The sequence below is a fragment of the Oncorhynchus masou genome, chromosome 2 (genome assembly GCF_036934945.1).
Source record: "Oncorhynchus masou masou isolate Uvic2021 chromosome 2, UVic_Omas_1.1, whole genome shotgun sequence".
NCBI classification, from domain to species: Eukaryota; Metazoa; Chordata; class Actinopteri; order Salmoniformes; family Salmonidae; genus Oncorhynchus; species Oncorhynchus masou.
Genome location: NC_088213.1, coordinates 26,739,010 through 26,763,760, shown reverse-complemented (window position 1 = coordinate 26,763,760; position 24,751 = coordinate 26,739,010). Strand labels below are relative to the sequence as shown.

Here is a 24,751-nt window from a genome sequence, read left to right as displayed (position 1 = left end):
GTGTGTGTGTGTGTGTGTGTGTGTGTGTGTGTGTGTGTGTGTGTGTGTGTGTGTGTGTGTGTGTGTGTGTGTGTGTGTGTGTGTGTGTGTGTGTGTGTGTGTTTTTCAGGACCAGAAGTCCCCACAAGAATAGTAAACAAACAACAATTTCACCATCTGGGTACAAATTTGTTATTCCCCACAAGGTCGAATTCAATTTCTAGGGGATTTAGTGGTAAGGTTAGAATTTGGGTTAGGAGTAGGTTTAGGTTTTGGGGTTAATGTTAGGGTTAGGAGTAGGTTTAGGTTTTGGGGTTAATGTTAGGGTTAGGAGTAGGTTTAGGTTTTGGGGTTAATGTTAGGGTTAGGTTTAGGTTTTGGGGTTACTGTTAGGGTTAGGTTTAGGTTTTGGGGTTAATGTTAGGGTTAGGTTTAGGTTTTGGGGTTAATGTTAGGGTTAGGATTAGGTTTTGGGGTTAATGTTAGGGTTAGGTTTAGGTTTTGGGGTTAATGTTAGGGTTAGGATTAGGTTTTGGGGTTAATGTTAGGGTTAGGAGTAGGTTTACGTTTTGGGGTTAATGTTAGGTTAGGAGTAGGTTTAGGTTTTGGGGTTAATGTTAGGAGTAGGTTTATGTTTTGGGGTTAATGTTAGGGTTAGGTTTATGTTTTGGGGTTAATGTTCAGGTTAGGTTTAGGTTTTGGGGTTAATGTTAGGGTTAGGTTTAGGTTTTGGGGTTAATGTTAGGGTTAGGTTTAGGTTTTGGGGTTAATGTTAGGGTTAGGTTTTGGGGTTAATGTTAGGTTTAGGTTTTGGGGTTAATGTTACGGTTAGGTTTAGGTTTTGGGGTTAATGTTAGGGTTAGGTTTAGGTTTTGGGGTTAATGTTAGGAGTAGGTTTAGGTTTTGGGGTTAATGTTAGGAGTAGGTTTAGGTTTTGGGGTTAATGTTAGGGTTAGGACTAGGTTTAGGTTTTGGGGTTAATGTTAGCGTTAGGATTAGGTTTTGGGGTTAATGTTAGGGTTAGGAGTAGGTTTAGGTTTTGGGGTTAATGTTAGGGTTAGGAGTAGGTTTAGGTTTTGGGGTTAATGTTAGGGTTAGGAGTAGGTTTTGGGGTTAATGTTAGGTTTAGGTTTTGGGGTTAATGTTAGGGTTAGGTTTAGGTTTTGGGGTTAATGTTAGGTTTAGGTTTTGGGATTAATGTTAGGGTTAGGTTTAGGTTTTGGGGTTAATGTTAGGAGTAGGTTTAGGTTTTGGGGTTAATGTTAGGAGTAGGTTTGGGTTTTGGGGTTAATGTTAGGGTTAGGAGTAGGTTTAGGTTTTGGGGTTAATGTTAGGGTTAGGATTAGGTTTTGTGGTTAATGTTAGGGTTAGGAGTAGGTTTAGGTTTTGGGGTTAATGTTAGGGTTAGGAGTAGGTTTAGGTTTTGGGGTTAATGTTAGGTTTAGGTTTTGGGGTTAATGTTAAGGTTAGGTTTAGGTTTTGGGGTTAATGTTAGCGTTAGGTTTAGGTTTAGGTTTTGGGGTTAAAGTTAGGTTTAGGTTTTGGGGTTAATGTTAGGGTTAGGTTTAGGTTTTGGGGTTAATGTTAGGGTTAGGAGTAGGTTTAGGTTTTGGGGTTAATGTTAGGGTTAGGAGTAGGTTTAGGTTTTGGGGTTAATGTTAGGGTTAGGATTAGGTTTTGGGGTTAATGTTAGGGTTAGGAGTAGGTTTAGGTTTTGGGGTTAATGTTAGGGTTAGGAGTAGGTTTTGGGGTTACTGTTAGGGTTAGGTTTAGGTTTTGGGGTTAATGTTAGGTTTAGGTTTTGGGGTTAATGTTAGGTTTAGGTTTTGTGGTTAATGTTAGGTTTAGGTTTTGGGGTTAATGTTACGGTTAGGTTTAGGTTTTGGGGTTAATGTTAGGAGTAGGTTTAGGTTTTGGGGTTAATGTTAGGGTTAGGAGTAGGTTTAGGTTTTGGGGTTAATGTTAGGGTTAGGAGTAGGTTTAGGTTTTGGGGTTAATGTTAGGGTTAGGAGTAGGTTTAGGTTTTGGGGTTAATGTTAGGGTTAGGTTTAGGTTTTGGGGTTAATGTTAGGGTTAGGAGTAGGTTTAGGTTTTGGGGTTAATGTTAGGGTTAGGAGTAGGTTTAGGTTTTGGGGTTAATGTTAGGAGTAGGTTTAGGTTTTGGGGTTAATGTTAGGAGTAGGTTTAGGTTTTGGGGTTAATGTTAGGGTTAGGAGTAGGTTTAGGTTTTGGGGTTAATGTTAGGGTTAGGTTTAGGTTTTGAGGTTAATGTTAGGGTTAGGTTTAGGTTTTGGAGTTAATGTTCGGGTTAGGGAAAAATGCATTTTGAATGGGACAGAATTTTGTGTCCCCACAAGGTTAGTTGTAAAAGAGTGTGTGTGAGCAGGTAAACCATTATTGTTAGAAAATGTCTATCCATGTTAATGTATTATATATGATACATTATTAGAAGATATTTGAGTGAGTGTGTGCATGTGTCAATAATACCAAAAGAATTGAACACCATTGAGGTGTGTGTGTGTGTGTGTGTGTGTGTGTGTGTGTGTGTGTGTGTGTGTGTGTGTGTGTGTGTGTGTGTGTGTGTGTGTGTGTGTGTGTGTGTGTGTGTGTGTGTGTGTGTGTGTGTGTTTCAGCGAGCTCTCCTAGAGCAGAAGCAGAAGAAGAAGAGACAGGAGCCTCTGATGGTGCAGTCGAACGTGGACGGGCGGTCTCGTGCCCGCAGGACCAAGCAGTGTGAGGAGCAGGCTCCCCTGGTAGAGTCTTACCTCAGCAGCAACAGGAGCACCATCTACCACGGTAAGTGAGCCAGCCAGGATCCTTTCACCACCAGGAACCTATTACCAGGGCTGTGTATCGAATGGCACCCTATTCCCTATATATAGTGCACTACTTTTGGCTATGTTTTGTATACTACTACTACTACTACTATATATGCTTTTTCCCAAAATTTGTGCACTATATAGGGAATAGAGTGCCATTTTGGTAACAGCCCAGGACCCTATCAACATCTGTTTACCATAGGAACCCGCTTCCTCTCATCTCTGAGGAAGCTGCTCCAGTGGTGCCGGGCAATTACAGAGATGTCCAGTAACGCTCCGGCATGGGGCCCTTTCAAGGGCCTTTCACAGCCATGACCGGGTGGTATTGATCCAGGTTACTCACATAGAGTGCTTGTGAAAGATAGCTGATTGAAATACTGTATCCATGTTCTTGTCCTGATGCGCTGCTCACTGTTTGCTCAAGTTCGTCTATTGATTCTTAGCTCCTGGGCCAAAGGAAAACTTTTCTACTGTAGTGACTTTTTTAGTGTTACTTTCTGCTCTGCATATGTAAATTCTTAGATATCTATCAATACCATGTCAAGGTTGGCAAAAGAAACATGTAATACTTTATTCATTAAATAACTTTGTGTCTTTGTGTGAGAGAGACTGCAGGATTTACCAGTACATGCCTTTCAACTATAAAACTCTAGTGGTCAGAGCTCTGCAGTAGTCCTTCCAGATAGAGCAGAGATGGTGTTAGTGCTGTGGCGATTGGGCCACTGATCTCCACAGACGGACATTAGCTGTAGTCTTAATCCCCAACTCAGTGACTGAGTCTGGGCTCCAGACCATGCATCTAAACAGCACGCCCTGGATGGCTGGCTGCTGGAGAGGAACACAATGCCCAACACAACATAAATCAGGCAATGGGGTCAAAAAAATGACTGAAAAAGCAAATATACCACTAATCACTATTAGGGCAACAATGAAGAACTTTAAAACCATTGAACCCGTGGTAAACTTGCCTGGTAGAGGAAATGTGTAGCTTGTCCCCACGCACAGTGAGGAAGATGTTTCAGGAGGCAGAAAAGTCCAAGGGCCACAGTTGGACAAATACAGAACATGGTCGCATATTGGGGTCTCCTAATCTACAATTAGATGCCACCTCCATGCCAATAGGCCATTTGGAAAGGTTGCCATGAAAATGGCTTTATTGAGAGCAACCAACAAATGCAAATGCCTGGAGTTTGCTAAAGACATTTCCACTTGGATTGGAACCAGGTCCTATGGTCAGATGAGACGAAGACGGAGCTCTTCGGCCACACACACTAGAGGTATGCAGAAAATAACCTCATACTTATTGTAAAATATGGTAGTGGATCTTTGATTTTATGGGGCTGTGACTTGAACCCCATTGAAAACCTGTGGTTTATATTGAAGAGGGCAGTCCATAAGCACAGACGAAGGATGTCAATGATCTGAAAACATTCTGTATGGAGGAATGGTCTAAGATCCCTCCCAATGTGTTGTCCAGTCTCATAAAACATTAAAGAAGAAAGCTAAGTGCCATTATCCTCACAAAGTATTGAAAACAGGTGGTGCCAAGGATTCCGACACCTATCTTTTTGAGATTTTCTTTAATCACTTGTTCAACAAAATATTTTTCTCTGAGCAATTGTATTATTATAAAATAATATAATTTATTATTAAAGCTCAGTATTTATTTTAGTCTTTTTTCCATCACCTTCATAATGCGTGCCAAAACATTTTGAGATGACTGAATATGAAAGCTCCAGAAACAGCTTAGTGCATATGAGCGGAGTGACGTCAATACAAAGTATATGATTCATCTTCCTTCAGTGAGTGTACATCCTGATGAAAATATTCCCCTCTGACACTAGTCAAACAGCCCCTGCTATACACAGAAGACACGGAAGCTTTGAACTTCTCTGAATGTTTCCCGTTGCAATCTCAGCCACATCCTTCCAAAGATGTCAAAAAGATGCCTTTGAGCTCATTCAGTACAGCAGCAAACATATGGAGAGAGTCCCTTGATTCATACCTTATGCTTAACAACACACTGATGGCTCTACACTGTTAGTGAAGGAAGCATACACACTGTTTGGTCTTGATAAAAATAGAATCCCTCTCTCTCCTGTCCTTATGTTTCACCATCTTTAGATTAACCATTGTTTTTCTCTCTTTAGAACTCACATTTTCTTGGCTCTATTTTAAGAATCAATTCAACACTAAGAGGGATTACGTGTTCTCTGTACCTTTCCTATTTCCATCTGATTAACCTTAAACTGTATGCATTTCCACATCTACAGTATATCCTTCAGATAATATCCATGAAAGGTTAAGTTCAGTATTAAGTGGAAATGCTGTTTCATATTCCAGCTTTTATTTACGTACCCTATCTGGATTCATTGAAAAATCATATGGTTTAAGTACAACTCTGACTTGTGTGATAAGTTTGTCTCTCCTCATTTGATAGTAAAGAAATGAACCACCACAAGTCACTGCTGTCAAAAAAAACATTACTGCACGTCTGAGGTTCGCAAAAGAGCAACTGGATGTTCCACAGCGCTACTGGCAGGATATTCTGTGGACAGATGAAACTACAGTTGAGTTGTTTGGAAGGAACACACAACACTATTTGTGGAGAAAAAAAAGGCACAGCACACCAACATCAAAACTTCATATCTCAACTGTAAAATATGGTGGCGGGAGCATCATGGTTTGTGCTTTGCTGCGTCAGGGCCTGGACAGCTTGCTATCATTTACGGAAAAATGAGTTTATCAAGACATTTTGCAGGAGAATGTAAGGCTATCTGTCCGCCAACTGAAGCTCAACAGAAGTTGGAAGATGCAACAGGACAACGACCAAAAGCACAGAAGTAAATCAACAACAGAATGGCTTCAACAGAAGAAAATAACCCTTCTGGGGTGGCCCAGTCAGTCTTGACCTCAACCTGATTGAGATGCTGTGGCATGACCTCGAGCGGCTCACACCAGACATCCCAAAAATATTACGGAATTGGAACAGTTTTGTAAAGAGGAATGATTCAAAATTCCTCCTGACCATTGTGCAGGTCTGATCCACAACTACAGAAAATGTTTGGTTGAGTTTATAGCTGCAAAAAGGAGGGTCAACCAGTTATTAAATCCAAAGTTTCACATACTTTTCCCACCCTGCGCTGTGAATGTTTACACGGTGTGTTCAATAAAGACATTAAAACGTAAAATTGTTTGTGTTATTATTTTAAGCTGACTGTGTTTGTCTATTGTTGTGGCTTAGATGAAGATCAGATAGAATTTTAGGACAAATTTATGCAGAAATCTAGGTCATTCCGAAGGGTTCACATACTTTTTCTTGCTACTGTAAATAGCATGTTTTTTCTGCTATAAATCAAATTAGCATTCAGTAGATAAATCATAAAGCAGAAAAACCTGGAAAATATTTGTCAATTATTGACCACCCCAAATATAGGGTGACATTGTTAACAGAATATTTTAGGTGGACTAAACAGATTTAATTTCACCTAGTTCAGAAACTGACTCCAGGCTCATGCTTATCTGAAACAGAGGCCTACCAGTTGTTAGTTTCATATATGCTAACAGTAACTTCAGGTCATGAATACAGGTCTCTCCATCTCGCTCTGCTCGGAGCTTTTGAAGCATTTGCTCTATTATTCCCCTTGAAGCTGTTTGGAATAATTAGAAGAGAAATGGGTTCCCACAATGAGACTGTGAATGTCTCCGCGGTGACGGATCTGGGCTCCGAATTTTTACGAGAATAGACACATACCACTGGATATTCAGAGGAGGCTGTAGGGGAAATACCAAGGCAACCAAGCAGTTGATAAGATTAAGATAAACATGTTAGAATCAAAGTGCCAATTTCAAGGGACTGTAGCTACAGTATGCATTTGTTATTATCTAATCCTGGAACATGTTGTTGCTGTATGCTGTGCATTTGCAATTTTCACAGAGCTAGCACATTCATGACCTGTTTGACATGAGGCGATAAATAGTGTTCTCACCCAGGCGAGAGAAACGCCTCTGTTGTGTGTCTGCTTCTTATAACCTTGCAAAGTGTCTTCTGCTAACTCTGTCTTTACCTGTTCTTTCTCTTTCCCTATAGGCTAACCTTAACTGACAGTACCCTTCTGTTTAGTCTCTGACTTTTATCTTCATCATTTCCCCCCACCTGCCTGCTAACTCCCTCTGTCCGCTGGCTCCTGCCGTGCCGTACGTAGTGCAAGAAGCTGAACATGAGGAGGTGAAGGTGGTAGCAGACAACCAGGCTCCTCGCTCAGCCAAAAAGGGCAGGGCATCGACCAGCTCGACCCCGCAGACAGGCAGCGGCAAGAAGGAGAGGAAGGGGAAGCACAAAGGTCAGGCTTGCAGTTGTTGCCTCCAGACAGACCGAGAGACAGACAGAGAGACAGACAGGCTACAGTAGCATGCATGGTCCTCTCTCTCTGTCTGTTGGCCAACTGTACAGCACGTCTCCATCTGGCTCAGCTCTGTCTCCTACCGTGATGGAAATGAAACAATCCAATTGATATCCTCAGGTTTTTAATGAGGAGGAAGTTTCATTTGTTGTGCCAGAATGAAATGCACCATGTGAGAGTGTTGTGCAGAGCAAGAGATACCACTTTGGGATCATGTAGAGTAAAACAGATTGCATGTGAAATTAGTTGCATGGCCACCAGACCACATATTTGTCTCCCAATTGATCTCCTTTGATAGCTGTATTGTATTGCTGTATTGTCTTCATAAGTTAAGCTCTAAAAAGTCAATGTTAAGATGCCCCTTGCTCCATAGGGTACATGGCTGTATGCGTCTCTCTCATTCACACACCCCTTTCAACCTCCTCAAGCTGGATTGGACTCAGTTCTGTTCATGTTTCCATCTCTGGTGGCACATAGTGGCATTCTAAAGCTAATCAAGCTGCCCTTACAGAGAAGTGAAGCATGCACTCAGTTGCTAAGTCTGTCCAAAATCTAATCTGAGTAATGATGTTAGAGAAGTCGGTCCTATCTGCCTGCCAAGTAAACACCTTAGTGGCTGCTGAAATGCTCCTTGGCCTTGATACAGACTTCAGCATGAATTGAAATGGAAGTGTGAAATTGTGCTCTCTCACTTTGATGTCTCTCTCAGCTTCTGAGCTTCAATAATAAAATCACTATACTGTATAGTATACTGTATGTATTTTTGGGCTCCCGAATGGTGCAGCAGTCTAAGGCACTGCTTCTCAGTGCTTGGGGTGTCACTATAGACACCCTGGTTCGATTCCAGGCTGTATCGGAACCGGCCGTGATTGGGAGTCCCAAAGGGCGGCGCCCAGCATTGTCCGGGTTTGACCGGTGTAGGCCGTCATTGTAAATAACAATTTGTTCTTAACTGACTTGCCTAGTTAGATAAAGGTTAAATAAAAAATACAAATAAATTGCCAGTGGCTGTCTGAAATGTTTGTTTACGAGCCCTTGCCAATGATGCAGATTTAAAAAATATATAATAATAAAATAAATAGTAGCACGAGGAATAAATATACACAAGAATGGAGCTACAGTTGAAGTCAGAAGTTTACATTGGAATAGGTTGGAGTCATTAAAACTTGATTTTCAACCACTCCACAAATGTCTTGTTAAAATACTATAGTTTTGGCAAGTCGGGTAGGACATCTACTTTGTGCATCACAAGTCATTTTTCCAACAATTGTTTACAGACATATTATTTCACGTATAATTCACTGTATCACAGTACCAGTCAGACGTTTACATACCCTAAGTTGACTGTGCCTTTAAACAGCTTGGAAATTCCAGAAAATTAAGTCATGGCTTCTGATAGACTAATTGACATAATTTGAGTCAATTGGAGGTGTACCTGCTGATGTATTTCAAGGCCTACCTTCAAACTCAGTGCCTCTTTGCTTGACATCATGGGAAAATCAAAAGAAATCAGCCAAGACCTCAGAAAAAATTGTAGACCTCTCCAAGTCTGGTTCATCCTTGGGAGCAATTTCCAAACACCTGAAGGTACCATGTTCATATGTACAAACAATCAGCTTGGAGGGGAATGTGATGTTGAACACTGAGCTGTAGTCTATGAACAGCATTTCCCTCTTGTCCAGGTAGGAGAGGGCAGTGTGAAGTGAAATTGAGCTTGGAACCCTTTTTGCATTCTCTTTTGACTCATCACAGTGCTGCTGCTACTGTTTATTATCCACCCTGTTGCCTAGTCCCTTTATCCCTACCTATATGTACATCTACCTCAATTACTCCATACTCTTGCACATTGACTCGGTACTGGGATTTTCACGCAAGACATAGTGTTGTATTCCTCGAAGTGAGCATAAATGGCATTTAGCCCGTTTGGGCGTTCTGTATCTCACTGGGTTTCCTTTGTAATACGTTATTGTCTGTTAGCCCTGCCAGATACGACAAGCATCGAATAGGTGTAATAGGATTCCACCTTTCTCCTATATTGTCTTTTTGCATTTTCGATGTCTCATCCGCGGTTGTACCGGGCTTTCTTGTATGCGTCCATGTGTCCCGTTCCTTGTAAGCGGTAGCTCTAACCTTTAACCCTGCGTGGATATTGCCTGTAAGCCATGGTTTTTGGTTTTGATACGTTCATATAGTCACTGTGGGGACGACATCATCTATGCACTTATTGAAGAAGCCTGTGACCGGTGTGGTAATCTCCTCAATGCTATCAGATGAAACGCGGAACATATTCCAGCCTGTAGTAGCAAAACAGTCTTGTAGCCTCACATCTGCTTCATCAAACCACTTTGGTATTGAGCATGTCGCTGGTACATCCTGTTTGAGCTTTTGTTTATAATAAGTAATCAGAAGAATAGAGTTGTGGTCAGATTCGCTGAAGTGAGGACAAGGGAGTGGCTTGTATGTGTTTCTGTGGGTAGAATAAAAGTGGTTTAGGGTTTTAGCGCGCCTAGTGTCGCAGAAGACATGTTGATAAAAGTGAGGTGGAACTAGGGTTGCAAAATTCCGTGAACTTTCATTAAATTCCCTGGTTTTCTTAAAATCCCAGTTGGAGGTTTCCCTGAATCAGGAGGGAATAAGCAGGAAATCCAGAATCAGGAGGGAATAAGCAGGTAATCCAGAATCAGGAGGGACTAAGCAGGAAATCCAGAATCAGGAGGGAATAAGCAGGAAATCCGCAATCCTCCAACTAGAGTTTTGTGAAAACAGTGAATTTACTGAAAGTTTTCAGAATTTTGCAACCCTAAGTAGAACTGTTGTCTCCCTGTGTTAAAGTCTCCGCCCACCAGAAACGCTGCCTCTGGGTGAGCAGTTTCATGTTTGTTTATGGCACCATACAGTTTGTTGGTGGTGATGGTTTGTGGAGGGATGTCGACAACTGTGATAATTACAGATGAGAATTATCTTGGTAGATAAGAGTCTGCAGCTCACCATGAGATTTTTATATCTGGTGAGCAAAAGCTATAGATTTCCTTCTCACTGGAAGCAGCACACCAGTTGATGTTTATGAAGAGACACACCCCTCCCCCCTTGGATTTGCCTGAGGCCACATTCGTCCGATCGCGCTGCTGCCTGGAGAAACCACTGAGTTCTACATACATGGTCATCCAGCCATGTCTCTGCAAGGCATATAATATCGCAGCTTTTCAGATCTCTCTGATAGAAGACTCTCAAATGAAGCTCATCCATATTATTCTCGAGTGACTGGACATTTGCCAATAGAACGGAGGGGAGTGATGGTCGATAGTCTATTCGTCTCAGTCTCACAAGGATAACGGCTCGTCTGCCACGTCTATGTCTGCAGTGTTTTGGTTGCCCATGCAGCCAAGGAATGGGGTCCAGTATGAACAATGGAACAGCTGAGTCGGAGTTGAAGTCGGATATGATAGTCGAAATTGAGATTAGCAACTGTTTACCTGTCCAGAATTACATGGCGGTCATATGTGATAATAGTATGAACTTTCTCTATTAAACAAAGTAAAGATAAATAAGAAAAGGTCACTAAGTCAGGTTGGAACTCGTAAGATGTCGCTCTTATCCGTTGGCGCTATCTTTGTTGCTGCACAATAATGCAGGAAACTGCTCTTGAAGTAATGTAAAGGCAAATTATTGATATAATAAATAATAATACATGTTTTTATTGTCACATACATCAGATAGGTGCAGTGAAATGTGTTCATTTCCAGTGATGGATATGTTTTATTCTGCTCTGATCGAGTGATACCTATCCCTGACATACAGAGTGAGCCCTCCAGGCTGGTTTATGGGAAGCCCACTACCTTGTAAAGATGGTGTAGGTAACAGGGATGTTTGTCATCTCAGGATGCTTTTGTAATCCTTACTCATCTGTTCAATGCTATTGTTTTTCCTCCAATGTGATTCACTCAGGGCTAGTGATTAATCAGACTAGAGTCACGACGTTGTTCAACACCGATATGGCCCCTTTCTTCTTACGGAATGATGGCTTACCTCGTCGCACGCGCGCACACACACACACACACACACACACACACACACACACACACACACACACACACACACACACACACACACACACACACACACACACATACACACATATACACACATATACACACACACACACACAGCTGCTCTCTGAAATGAGGGTTGGCTGCTTCGCTAACGCCACACTAACAAAGGGCTGCAATCTCCCTCTGAAAGCAGCAGTAATTCTTGTGTAATCACAGTGTTAAAAAGACAGTCACTAATTCAGTTGGGAGCAATAAAACACTCTTTCAGAATGTGCGTTTTACTGGCCGTGATTTCATCTGGCTCATCTCGCTTGTTGCACTGCTATGGTGATGAGACAGAAGAGGATGAGGGAAAACAGTATGCCAGTGGCTTTGAAGCAGTAATGACCAGGAGGCCTCATTTATAACCGTTGTGTAAGTTTGACACCAAATATCTGTGCATCATTTCTGAAAAGGCTACCCTAGTCAAAAAAATCCCCCAAATCCAATAAAAACTATTAGAATCTAATAGAAAATCATTTTGGAACCTCCCCTATAGGATTTCGTCCTGTCGGTCCTATCGTAGAGGATTTTATCTGATAGGACTGGTTCTAAAATATGATCGTTTATTGGGGAGATTCTTGAATTTGAATCCTGTATAAGATAAAAACCTATAGGATAGAATCCCATAGGAGTCCAATAGGAATGGTTCCAAAATCTGATAGTGGTGGTGTGTTTAAGAGGTTGAGAACCTCAGGGAATTATCACTGGTGTGGGTAGGCAAAGAGATGGACATTGTGCTTCAGAGAGACATGGGAGAGAATGTTCCTCAGTTTACTTGTCTTTAATCTTGATTGCAGTTTAACATAAATGTTCAGGTTTCTGTGCCATATTAGATTTGAGATGATTTGCGCTAATTTCTGGAACTAAGACCTTATGTGTTACTACATTACGCAACCTCACGTTTCAAATACATTGAATTTAGGGTCATTACACATCCTTTTTACCTAAGATTAGACCGGGAGGTTTTGGGACTTCAAATTCTACTATCGTTTTGAAAACGCGAATGGCAGGCAACATTTGAAACGCTCTGTATAAAAGTCACTGGCCTCACACCAATACATGGATTCATCACTCAAATAAGAGCTAACCCTTGTCACCGGGGCGGCAGGGTAGCCTAGTGGTTAGAGAGTTGGACTAGCAACCGTAAAGGTTGCAAGTTCATATCCCCGAGCTGACAAGGTGAGAAATCTGTTTTTCTGCCCTAGGCCGTCATTGTAAATAAGAATTTGTTCTTAACTGACTTGCCCAGTTAAATAAAGGTAAAAAAAAAGCTGTTGATATCCTATGGTGAGTTGTGATTTGTTGAAGTTAATAATAAAGCAACTGATTTATTTCCTTCCCTGTTTCGGCATCCTCACAACTTCCATCTGCCATTCTAGAATTTAGATGACTGTCTACAGCAAATTCTCTTCGAACCAGTGATATACAAATGATTCTCAGATTCAGTGTGGCCTTTGAATAGTGTTAGTTTAAACAGTGCATACACTCCAAACGTTTGCCCCTGCTCTGTTTATTTCAAATTCATATCGATATGACTGATGAACAAAAAGTGTTGTTTCTTTCCTCAGTGGCGACACACTTGCAACAATCGTAAATGTAGCTGGCTGTCTTCTACAAGTTGTCCTCTAACCAGTGATATACATACAGTGCCTTGCGAAAGTATTCGGCCCCCTTGAAATTTGCGACCTTTTGCCACATTTCAGGCTTCAAACATAAAGATATAAAACTGTATTTTTTTGTGAAGAATCAACAACAAGTGGGACACAATCATGAAGTGGAACGACATTTATTGGATATTTCAAACTTTTTTAACAAATCAAAAACTGAAAAATTGGGCGTGCAAAATTATTCAGCCCCCTTAAGTGAATACTTTGTAGCACCACCTTTTGCTGCGATTACAGCTGTAAGTCGCTTGGGGTATGTCTCTATCAGTTTTGCACATCGAGAGACTGAAATTTTTTCCCATTCCTCCTTGCAAAACAGCTCGAGCTCAGTGAGGTTGGATGGAGAGCATTTGTGAACAGCAGTTTTCAGGTCTTTCCACAGATTCTCGATTGGATTCAGGTCTGGACTTTGACTTGGCCATTCTAACACCTGGATATGTTTATTTTTGAACCATTCCATTGTAGATTTTGCTTTATGTTTTGGATCATTGTCTTGTTGGAAGACAATTCTACGTCCCAGTCTCAGGTCTTTTGCAGACTCCATCAGGTTTTCTTTCAGAATTGTCCTGTATTTGGCTCCATCCATCTTCCCATCAATTTTAACCATCTTCCCTGTCCCTGCTGAAGAAAAGCAGGCCCAAACCATGATGCTGCCACCACCATGTTTGACCGTGGGGATGGTGTGTTCAGGGTGATGAGCTGTGTTGCTTTCACGCCAAACATAACGTTTTGCATTGTTGCCAAAAAGTTCAATTTTGGTTTCATCTGACCAGAGCACCTTCTTCCACATGTTTGGTGTGTCTCCCAGGTGGCTTGTGGCAAACTTTAAACAACACTTTTTATGAATATCTTTAAGAAATGGCTTTCTTCTTGCCACTCTTCCATAAATTTGTGCAATATACGACTGATTGTTGTCCTATGGACAGAGTCTCCCACCTCAGCTGTAGATCTCTGCAGTTCATCCAGAGTGATCATGGGCCTCTTGGCTGCATCTCTGATCAGTCTTCTCCTTGTATGAGGTGAAAGTTTAGAGGGACGGCCAGGTCTTGGTAGATTTGCAGTGGTCTGATACTCCTTCCATTTCAATATTATCGCTTGCACAGTGCTCCTTGGGATGTTTAAAGCTTGGGAAATCTTTTTGTATCCAAATACGGCTTTAAACTTCTTCACAACAGTATCTCGGACCTGCCTGGTGTGTTCCTTGTTCTTCATGATGCTCTCTGCGCTTTTAACGGACCTCTGAGACTATCACAGTGCAGGTGCATTTATACGGAGACTTGATTACACACAGGTGGATTGTATTTATCATCATTAGTCATTTAGGTCAACATTGGATCATTCAGAGATCCTCACTGAACTTCTGGAGAGAGTTTGCTGCACTGAAAGTAAAGGGGCTGAATAATTTTGCACACCCAATTTTTCAGTTTTTGATTTGTTAAAAAAGTTTGAAATATCCAATTGTAACAGCGTTCTTCGTTTGTCGCAAGAAAGTCGGACCGAAATGCAGTGTGGTGGTTACTCATGTTTTTAATGAATGAATCAAATGACAATTACAAAAATACATAACAACAAAACGGAACGTGAAACCTAATTACAGCCTATCTGGTGAAACTACACAGAGACAGGAACAATCACCCACGAAATACACAGTGAAACCCAGGCTACCTAAATACGGTTCCCCATCAGAGACAACAAGAATCCCCTGACTCTGATTGAGAACCGCCTCAGGCAGCCAAACCTAAACTAAACACACCCCTAATCAACCACAATTGCAATGCCTACAAAAACCCCAATACAACAACACAATAACATAAACCCATGTCACACCCTGGCCTGACCAACTAATTATCTAAAACACAAAATACTAAGACCAAGGCGTTTCACCAATAAATGTCGTTCCACTTCATGATTGTGTCCCACTTGTTGTTGATTCTTCACAAAAAAATACAGTTTTATATCTTTATGTTTGAAGCCTGAAATGTGGCAAAAGGTCGCAAAGTTCAAGGGGGTCGAATACTTTCGCAAGGCACTGTATTATTCCCAGATTCCGTGTGTTTGTTTTTAGTAAGGCTAGTTTGAACAGGACGTGTAACCCGACTCCCCCTCTCGTTCTAATGATTTCAACGTGATATCAATATGAGGGATTGACAAATAAGTGTTGCATTTCTCTTTCCATTTTGGCCACACCCCCAAAGCAAAATGTATCACTACAAAATGTAGCTGGTTGTCATCAACAGGTTGACCTCTAATGAGTGATGTAAAAATGATTTCCAGTTTTCATGTGGTTTTTGAGTTGTGTTAGTTTTAACAGTGCACACAAACCTGATTTCTCCCCTAACCAATATGAGTGATTATTTGCCACTTGTCAAAACAACAGGGTGTTTGGTGCATATGCAGTTCATAAGGTGCTCGTTAAAAGGAATAGAAGAAATATGACAAACATGTCCATCTGGGGCGGCAGATAGCCTAGTGGTTAGAGCGTTGGACTAGTAACCGGAAGGTTGCAAGATCAAATCCCTGACCTGACAAGGTCAAAATATGCCGTTCTGCCCCTGAACAAGCAGATAACCCACTGTTCCTAGACCGTCATTGAAAATAAGAATTTGTTCTTAACTGATTTGCCTAGTGAAATAAAATAAATAAAAAAATCCACAGTTGCACAAAATACTAGGCCACTTGCCTGTTTGCAATAGCAATACTTAAACCACTCGCGCACGCATAGTCTAAAGTTTGCAGGAAGGTGAGCACATTCTCATGTCAAGTTAACTTTTGCATGAAGACTGGCAGACACATGTTTTGGGGTATTTTTTGTACAGGTTTATAAATGAGGCCCCCACCACTCCATGCGTGTGAAAGGGACTAGTAATCTGGTGCTTGATTGGCTGAATCAGTAGCTGACTAGCAGCAGGGACATCATGTTCTGCCCTGTTACGCAGGCTAATTAAATGGCAAAGAAGCAGCGGAAGTCTTAAGAGTCAGGCCAAAAATATACCACATCAACCCACAAAGGCTTTCAAATCTGAATTTCACTGCATGACTCCTATTACCCAGGCAAATGTCATCTACTAGACTCCATTTACTTATACTGTATGAGTTTTTTTCCAACAGATTTCCATTCATTCTCCATGTCATGTTTGCATGCTTGTAGGCATGTTATGTGTGAGTGTTGACACATAATAACAGAATGTTTGTGCATGATCTAATGCATGTGCGTTACTACTGTTACTGTACGACTATGGAGGTCTGACCCTGATGGGGCTGGTTGGGTGTGGTGGTGTGGCAGGACTCGATGGGCCGGCGTCCTTCCAGGAAGAGGGCCAGATCCAGATCATGACGGTGGGTCACTGGGCCGTGGAGGAGGGGAGTGAGGGAGATGCTGTGATCAGTGCTCAGCCACAGGGCAAGCAGGACCTGAGGGTCACCATGCTTAAGAAAGGTATCAATACATATAGGCCTATCCCTGGCCTCCAGCCTGATCTGTGTACATGTACAGTCCCTCTGTGGCTTCGATTGGTCTGAAACACTGGTCAGAGAGTGAATGGCTCTTGTCCTCTCCAATCATGCAGTGATTGGTCTGAGATGATGAGGACTTTGGATTTATTATACAGTAAGACCTGTCAAATACAGCTCCCCTGAGATTTTTGCCAACTGAACAATAACATCTAAGTCAACTAAACAGTAACATCATGCTTATTACACCATGAATAACACCTTACTAAAAACATCAACAGTACTCCACTTGTTTTGTTCCTCTTGGTAAATAGGTTTCCAGTTTCCACCACCTTTTGATAGCTGAAAACATACTGTACACAGTGACAGTTAGATACATTTATCTTAAAAATGATCATAGGCAACCAACCAATTCAGGAAGCAGCAGGTATGCTACGACCTGTTGTGATGCTTTTAGTGAGCACGCTACAGGTGTCTATTGGCAGCTTTTCATGGTTCTTTCCCTGTTGGAGAGAGAACCTCATACAGTTCAGACTCTACCCAGAACACTACCTTTAGACAGTAGTGTATCCAAACCTCTCCATGAACTGATGTTTCAGAACAGGCGTATATGTCTATGTTCCTGTGTGTTGTATCTTTGTGTACCGTGCTTGGTGTATGGTGCAGCATGCATTTACAGTTCTGTTGTTATTCAAACAGCATTACTAGGAGCACGACAATGCCATTACATTATGTATTTTCTGTTTGAAGGTATTTCTAGTAGTATGAACTTTGACGAAGAGGAGGATGACGAGGATGAAGTCAGTTCCAGTTCCTCTCAGCTCAACAGTAACACACGGCCAGGCTCTGCCACCAGCAAGAAGTCCTGCAAGGTACACCATCTGATGCTCTGTGGTCATCTATTGATTCCTGACTCTTGGATGGAGCTTTTACTTTATACACAGTGGGCACTAATGCACACTCTATTTGCTTTGTTCCTCTGCTCAGCGGGGCTCAGCCATTAGTCCATTTGGGGAATGACGACGGAGCAGTTTTGTGTTTTGGGCTACATTATGCACAACCTATTCCTCTTTTGTATCTTTATTATTGTCATTTGAACTGTAGTTTGTTGATGCACGGAAGCAGCCCAGACATCTTCTGATGTGAATAGTTTTACCTAATGGAAATAGGAGTATTTTCCCCTGATCTCAGAACCTAAGCAGTCTCATGAATCCATCTGAGAGGGGAAAGGGGAATTTTTGTATATCAAACTGCCTCTCTAAATCATGTCCTTGCTGAACTCTTTGGTAGCTGAATATAATATTCCAGTTGGCATGGCTTTCTATCATGCAGTTGACATACCCTGGCCCTTTGTCCCCCTGGCAGTTTTGAAATGCTATTTAAAATACCCCCCTGAAAAGACAAATGACAGACCACAAAATGACAGGTTAGCCCTGGTATTTCTGACTTGTCATATTCCGAAATAACTGCTGATTATTATTTGTATGAATATTTTAAACCTGCAGGAAATGTGGTGTGAGAACAGGCTGTTTTTCTCTGCTGTTCCTTTCCTCCCCTACTGTCTGACTTAGAGGTAGAGCTAGTCAGAGGAGGCAGTGGGCTGTGTAGTCTCCTGTGGTTCCAGGAGGTTGAGGGGAAGTGACTCTTTAGTGTACTGTGGGCTTTAGAGAGGCACCTGACATCAGGAGTGACATTAGAAACTACCCTGAGCACCTGACCATGTCACCTACCTGCTGAGACAGTCTGTCTCTTACTATAAGTTTGGTTGTTAATCATGTCTCCTCGCTGCCTGGTCCTTCCATATGGATCTAACCCCCTGTTGAAACCCAGATGGCTTCTACACAGCCTCATGGTTTTAAACACAACGTGCTAATGTAGTTTCAGTCCCCAATGGATGTTTTATAATAACCATTATCATTTTATAATGGAAGGGATGCAGAACAGCCGAAGGTCCGGTAATCTGATGTTTTGAACGTGACATGGACTGATGTGTCTCTCTGTCCCTCAGGAGGCAGCCTCAGCGTCCACCCCTCCCGTCAGTGATCCGGCCATCGACGTGGATGACCTGGAAGAGTTCACCCTGAGACCAGCCCCTCAGGGGATCACGGTGAAGTGCAGGATCACCAGAGACAAGAAGGGCATGGACCGAGGCATGTACCCTACCTACTACCTCCACCTGGAGAGGGAGGATGGGAAGAAGGTGTGTAGAGCAGAAGGATAAATACTTACCACACTGACAGAACGCTTTAGGGCAGGGCTGTTCAATGTCGGTCCTGGATGGCCAAAAAACGACTGCTTTTCATCCTCTCCTTCTAATAAGGGACTGATTTAGACCTAGGACACCAGGTTAGTGCAATTAACTACCAGGTTGAAACAAAAATCAGATGTGTTTCTGCCCTCCAGGACCAGAATTGAACAGCACTAGGGCCACCATCCATCCTGACACCACTTGACCCTCTGCCTATTAACAAAAACTGGTGTCAAATACCATCATGACACTATGAATTAGCATGACCAATCAACCGTGAAAGGCTGTGAAAGGAGTACATGCTTTGATTGTTTAGTGGAGCTGGTTAGATGAGGCTAATTTAGATGTTGCAGCCTCAAATCCCAGGGCTTATTGATGATGGTGTTGTTTCTGATGAAGTTGCTTTGCTAATTGGATTTGTTCTTGCCATAGGTGTTCCTGTTAGCTGGAAGGAAGAGAAAGAAGAGCAAAACATCTAATTACCTCATCTCCATCGATCCCACTGATCTGTCTCGAGGGGGGGAGAGTTTCATCGGGAAGCTGCGGTGAGTGAGTCTGCTGCTGTTTCTTTTGAGCACGGGGCTGCAGCTGCAATTTTCACAATAATGAGCTCATCATTATGGGAAATCCAGGTTACCTTCCAAGAAACTGTGGAAGATGGTTGTTTCTCTTTCCGACTGTAGGCCAATGGTGTCGTGGAAATTTCCTCTATTTACCAAATCATGGGAGCAAACCACACACACAAGTCAGAGTTAGTTATCAAAGTCATTCTTTAATTATATGAGCTCTATAGCATTTTCTGTGACTCTCAACAGTTTCAGTATCTCTACTGAAAAGTTGAGAGCCCCCACACAATGGCAAATGGGATCCTTTATAGCGAAGATCCACCCCCCCTAGACGACATGACAATCCACAGGTCCCAGGAACTTACACAAAGAAAATACTTTACTCCAGAGAGGAGTATCCCCTAGCCAGACAGAGTTAGCTGTAAATTATCATTCAGTTTTGTCTCCTTTCTCAAACACAGAACCATAAACCAATCCTCCATATCAACATGCATATATCAAATTGTCATTAGATACAACCAATTCTAAATACAACCAATCCTGGACAAGATCACAGAGGCACACAGACATTGGAGCAAAAGATATGTTTACATATGATGACACTTTGACCTCTCCGCTCTCTGCGGCCCATGCAACTTAGTCTTGACATAGAACAGATAACTGCAACCTCGCCACAGTATTATACAAAAACACCATTCTGATGAGAAGTAACTTACAAACATATGATGAATATAAAACATCTTACATATGTTACCCACCAATTCTGATTATTCCCTAACAATGGGCAGAGGTATTACAACAATGTAGAGTAGAGCAGGCTACTGAGTGCATGCTCATACTTATCTGTCAACTCCATGGCATTCTCTAACCTTAAAAAGATGTTATGCAAGAAGGACGTTTGCCTTTTTGGAGTAGCTGAATGAATGTTCTGTTTGATATATGCTATAATGAATTAGGGGCTATGCAGGCCCACACCTGGCTGCTCTCTTGGAGAAGACAAAGTAATTGGATTCATTACTTCCGTTTGAGCGCTCATTGTTGGGATGAGGAAGCAACACCTGTGTGTTGGCAGCCAGGGGGCCAGGGTTGATTAAAACAAGGACAGAGAGACCCTGTGGGCACACTGGAGAGGGGCACTGCTGCAGCCTACACACCCTGGCAGACGCTTCCTATAAGGACGTGTGGGTGGGTCTGCACTGACGACAGTATGTGTTAAAATGGATGAAATTGAGATTTTGTGTCACTGGCCTACACATAATAACCCATAACGTACACACAATACCCAGTGGAATGACGTTTTCATTTTATTTTTATTTAACCTTTATTTAACTAGGTAGTGGCTGTGATAGGCAAAAACTGAAGATGGATCAACAGCATTGTAGTTACTTGACAATACTAACACATGTTTTCAAGCATGGTGGTGGCTGAGTCATGTTATGGATATGCTTGTCATCGGCAAGGACTAGGGTGTTTTTGGGGATAAAAAGAAGCTGAATAGAGATAAGCTCAGGCAAAATCCTTTCACTCTGCTTTCCAACAGACACTGGGAGACAAATTCACCTTTCAGCAGGACAATAACCTAAAACACAAGGCGTAGTTGCAGTTTTGACTTAAATCGGGTTGAAAATCTATGGTAAGACTTGAAAATGGCTGTCCAGCAATGATCAACAACAACAAATACATTTTTTCATGTGCAAATATCATACAATCCAGGTGTGCAAAGCTCTTCAAGACTTACCCAGAAAGACTCGCAGCTGTAATCACCGCCAACGGTGATTCTAACATGTATTGAGTCAGGGGTGTGAATACTTACGTAAATTAGATATTTCTGTATTTCATTTTCAAAACATTTTCAAAAAAATCTAAACTTTTTTACTTTGTCATTATGGGGTATTGTGGGTGAGACAGATGGGTGAGAAAGAAAAAAATACAACTAAATATGGAATAAGTAAAGGGGTATGAATACTTTCTGAATCTGTGACCAGATTTCACTGTGGGTTTATGTCAAATTGAACAGATTTGTTTTCTTCTAAAGAGCTCTTTTTGGATACGCCTGTTCACACTCTCTTATTAAGCCTTAGCCCCACCCATCTCTTTAAGAATTCACATGTAAACGCATGGCCAGCAACCGTCAGAATGGGCGACCCTCCATTATCTCAACCAATCGTGGCTAGCACGGAAGGATCCTGTCATTCTCCCTATATAGCTCAGGGCTTTCTCCTTGGCTAAACTAGGCTCATAGTTAAACATTTGTATTAATATTTACGGATCCCGTACAAGTTTGTGATTAAGGCGCATGAAAGTTCACATGTTCAAGAAGGCATTTGTGCAAAGCAATCTACAAATATATTAAAATGTCCCTGCTGTGAAGTAGAAACTAGCCTCAAACGCCACCAATCCTGTAACCAGTCACATATTGTCTGGGCCTGCTCACTGTCTGCGTTAGTATAGAATAGTGCCGGAGCTCCAGGCTTTGATTTCCAGGAAGGCAGTGACATCAGGGCTCCTTAGAGATAGGATCAGCTCTGGCCACACTCTTCATTAATCTGGTGTACTGGCTGCTTCTGCTGTTCGATAGGCTACGCTCCCCTCCCCTCCGTGCCTCTCGCCCCTCACGCCTCTATCATCACAGTAACACTTGACTGATGGAGAGCTGGATTGAGAAGAGCAGCTGACCTTTCACCTGCCACTTGTGAGAGTCATGGACAGGCCGCATAAATGAGCTCCTGACTTTTCAATTGACCTTTAAGAGCCGTCCAATCTGCCATTAGGGGCTCCAGTTGTGATTGAGGTAAAGGGATTAACAGAGATATGAGCCATTATTCAACCTAGCTGTGCAGACATCTCATCTAACCCTCTCCAACTGTTTATAGCCATACAATTATTTATTTTGACAGCTAATAACGAAATAATGCTGTTTTAATTCATAAATTCAATTTACTATGGCAATAGTATAAACACCATGATTGCATGTACTGTAAGATATGATAAACACTAATTGTAATTTGAAATAATGTGATGGTGACTTTTGAACAACTAATGACTCAACCGTTTACCAAAAACAATGATGTTGTTGATGATGATGATGATGATGTAAACCATTTACATTGATTGCGCATCATGGGCTGGATACAAATGTATTGTTTTCTTAAGGTTGATTAGCAGAGCCTTTTTCCTGCTCATTGAGTCTGATTGAAGGATGGGCTCCAGGAGGTGGCTGATTAGGGATAATGGCCACTGCCTTCATCTGTCTCAATGGCTCCTTGTCCCTTTAGTATGGCATGGCATACTCTCCCAGTCCCTCTGTATCCTCAGTGTGTTTTCTCTTCTCTGCAGGTCCAACCTCATGGGAACCAAGTTTACAGTGTATGACAGTGGACAGAACCCTGGGAAGACAACCTCCAGCCTAGAGGCTACTAACCTGCGGCAGGAGCTGGCAGCTGTCTGCTATGTGAGTCCTCCTGTTGTCTATTACCCAGATACAAACAGGCAAACATTGAGCTACTCTCAGGCCCATAGCTAATTAGCGTTGCCTTAGTCTGGGGGAGACATGGACGTGTCAGACACAAATAAGAGAGGAGAGGCAAGCAAGGTCAAATACATACACTGAATCCAGAGACCGCACACAGAGCACTACTCTCAGGCATTAGGACCAGCCCCTGGAGCCCCTTAATAACACTGCCTTCATCTGGGGAGACAACGGTGTGTCAGACACATAATAGCAAATAAAATAAAAGAGGCAAACCTGGATGAATCCATACAATGTCATGGGGTTAGCAGGCAAAGCCACAGAGCATTGGTGTTGGAACATGGGGACACCTAGTGCTCACATTTAAATGGCAACGGTTTTGACCTGATACTTTATCAACGAGGACTCTGTGGTTGACAGACTGGACCATAATATAAGTCCCCACTGTGCTTCTTTTTCAGGAAACCAATGTTTTAGGGTTCAAAGGACCTCGTAAAATGAGTGTCATCATTCCTGGAATGAACATGGACCATGTGAGAGTCGCCATCTGCCCACGGAATGTAAGTCAAAAAAAAATATTCCTCAATGTAGGTAGAGTATGTTAGGGACTAGTGGTGTGGTTTCAGTTGGTTGCCTTGAGTAATGGTTTACCTGTCTGTGACTTATTCTCGCCACTCAGGACCATGAGTCTTTACTGGCGCGGTGGCAGAACAAGAGCACAGAGAGCGTGATCGAGCTTCACAACAAGACCCCCGTGTGGAACGACGACACTCAGTCCTACGTTCTCAACTTCCACGGCAGAGTCACTCAGGCCTCAGTCAAGAATTTCCAGATAATCCACGACAATGACCGTGAGCTCTCCAGATTCTTACTGCCTGCATGTCATATACTTTGTGCATCCTATTCCCTAATCTGATGAAATATTGGTGCACTATATAGGGCAAGGATGGGCAATCAGCTGCACCGGCCCCCCTTTTGAAGGACCTCTGATCAGTCGGGGTCTCAACCTACTGTTGCGAGTTAGAATAGTAGAATACACAAGTTGTCATTTTGAAATGTGGTTGTGCATCAGCAGTTTTTCTCTTTTTATGTCAGTCACTGATAGTCAGTCAATTAGCCCATATCAATATTTTTTGGGGGATTGCTAAATTAGTTTTGCGGCCAGCTGTTGAATTACCAGCTATAGGGCCCCATTGATTTTGTTAGTCAGTTAGATATCATATTAAAAACTGTAAACATTTCTCTCCACCCTATGGCAAACTGTGTAGAATTGTAGGAAATTAGCTGTAAAAAAGAAAATTTTCCTCTCTACTCAATGGCAAAATATGTAGAATTGCAGCAAACTTGCTTTAACACTGCAACACTTTCTCTACAGCCAATGGCAACGTGTAGAATTGTATGAAATGAACTATAAAATGTAAGGCCATAGTAGCAAAGTAGTTACAATTTAGCAGATTAACACTGGAGTGATAGATGAGCAGATGATGGTGTGTAAATAGTGATACTGGTGTGCAAAAGAGCAGCAAAGTAAATAAAAACAATATGGGGATGAGGTAGGTAGATTGGGTGGGCTATTTACAGATGGACTATGTACAGCTGCAGCGATCGGTTAGCTGCTCAGATAGCTGATGTTTAAAGTTAGTGAGGGAAATGTAAGTCTCCAGCTTCAGCGATTTTTGCAATTTGTTCCAGTCACTGGCAGCAGAGAACTGGAAGGAAAGGCGGCCAAAGGAGGTGTTGGCTTTGGGGATGACTAGTGAGATATACCTGCTGGAGCACGTGCTACGGGCGGGTTTTGTTATATTGACCAGTGAGCTGATATAAGGCGGAGATTTACCTAGCATAGATTTGTAGATGACTTGGAGCCAGTGGGTCTGGCGAAGAATATGTAGCGAGGGCCAGCCGACTAGAGCATACAGGTCGCAGTGGTGGGTGGTATAAGGCGCTTTGGTAACAAAACGGATGGCACTGTGATAGACTGCATACAATTTGCTGAGTAGAGTATTGGAAGCTATTTTGTAGATGACATCGCCGAAGTCGAGGATCGGTAGGATAGTCAGTT

The 24,751-nt window shown here is 42.2% G+C and overlaps 1 protein-coding gene across 3 annotated transcripts in view; it reads left to right on the top strand.

Moving 5' to 3' along the window:
- Positions 1–24,751, top strand: part of LOC135557787 (tubby protein-like) — a 113,869-nt gene that overhangs the window by 83,339 nt on the left and 5,779 nt on the right. For 2 of the 3 annotated variants that reach the window (XM_064991394.1, XM_064991403.1), the window contains exons 3-11: positions 2,613–2,775; positions 7,004–7,141; positions 16,240–16,392; positions 17,157–17,278; positions 18,415–18,606; positions 19,087–19,199; positions 22,557–22,671; positions 23,151–23,249; positions 23,369–23,540. In XM_064991394.1, coding sequence (XP_064847466.1) covers positions 2,613–2,775; positions 7,004–7,141; positions 16,240–16,392; positions 17,157–17,278; positions 18,415–18,606; positions 19,087–19,199; positions 22,557–22,671; positions 23,151–23,249; positions 23,369–23,540 — 1,267 coding nt within the window. The remainder of the gene's footprint in view (positions 1–2,612; positions 2,776–7,003; positions 7,142–16,239; positions 16,393–17,156; positions 17,279–18,414; positions 18,607–19,086; positions 19,200–22,556; positions 22,672–23,150; positions 23,250–23,368; positions 23,541–24,751) is intronic. The other variant, XM_064991411.1, reaches the window with a different exon arrangement.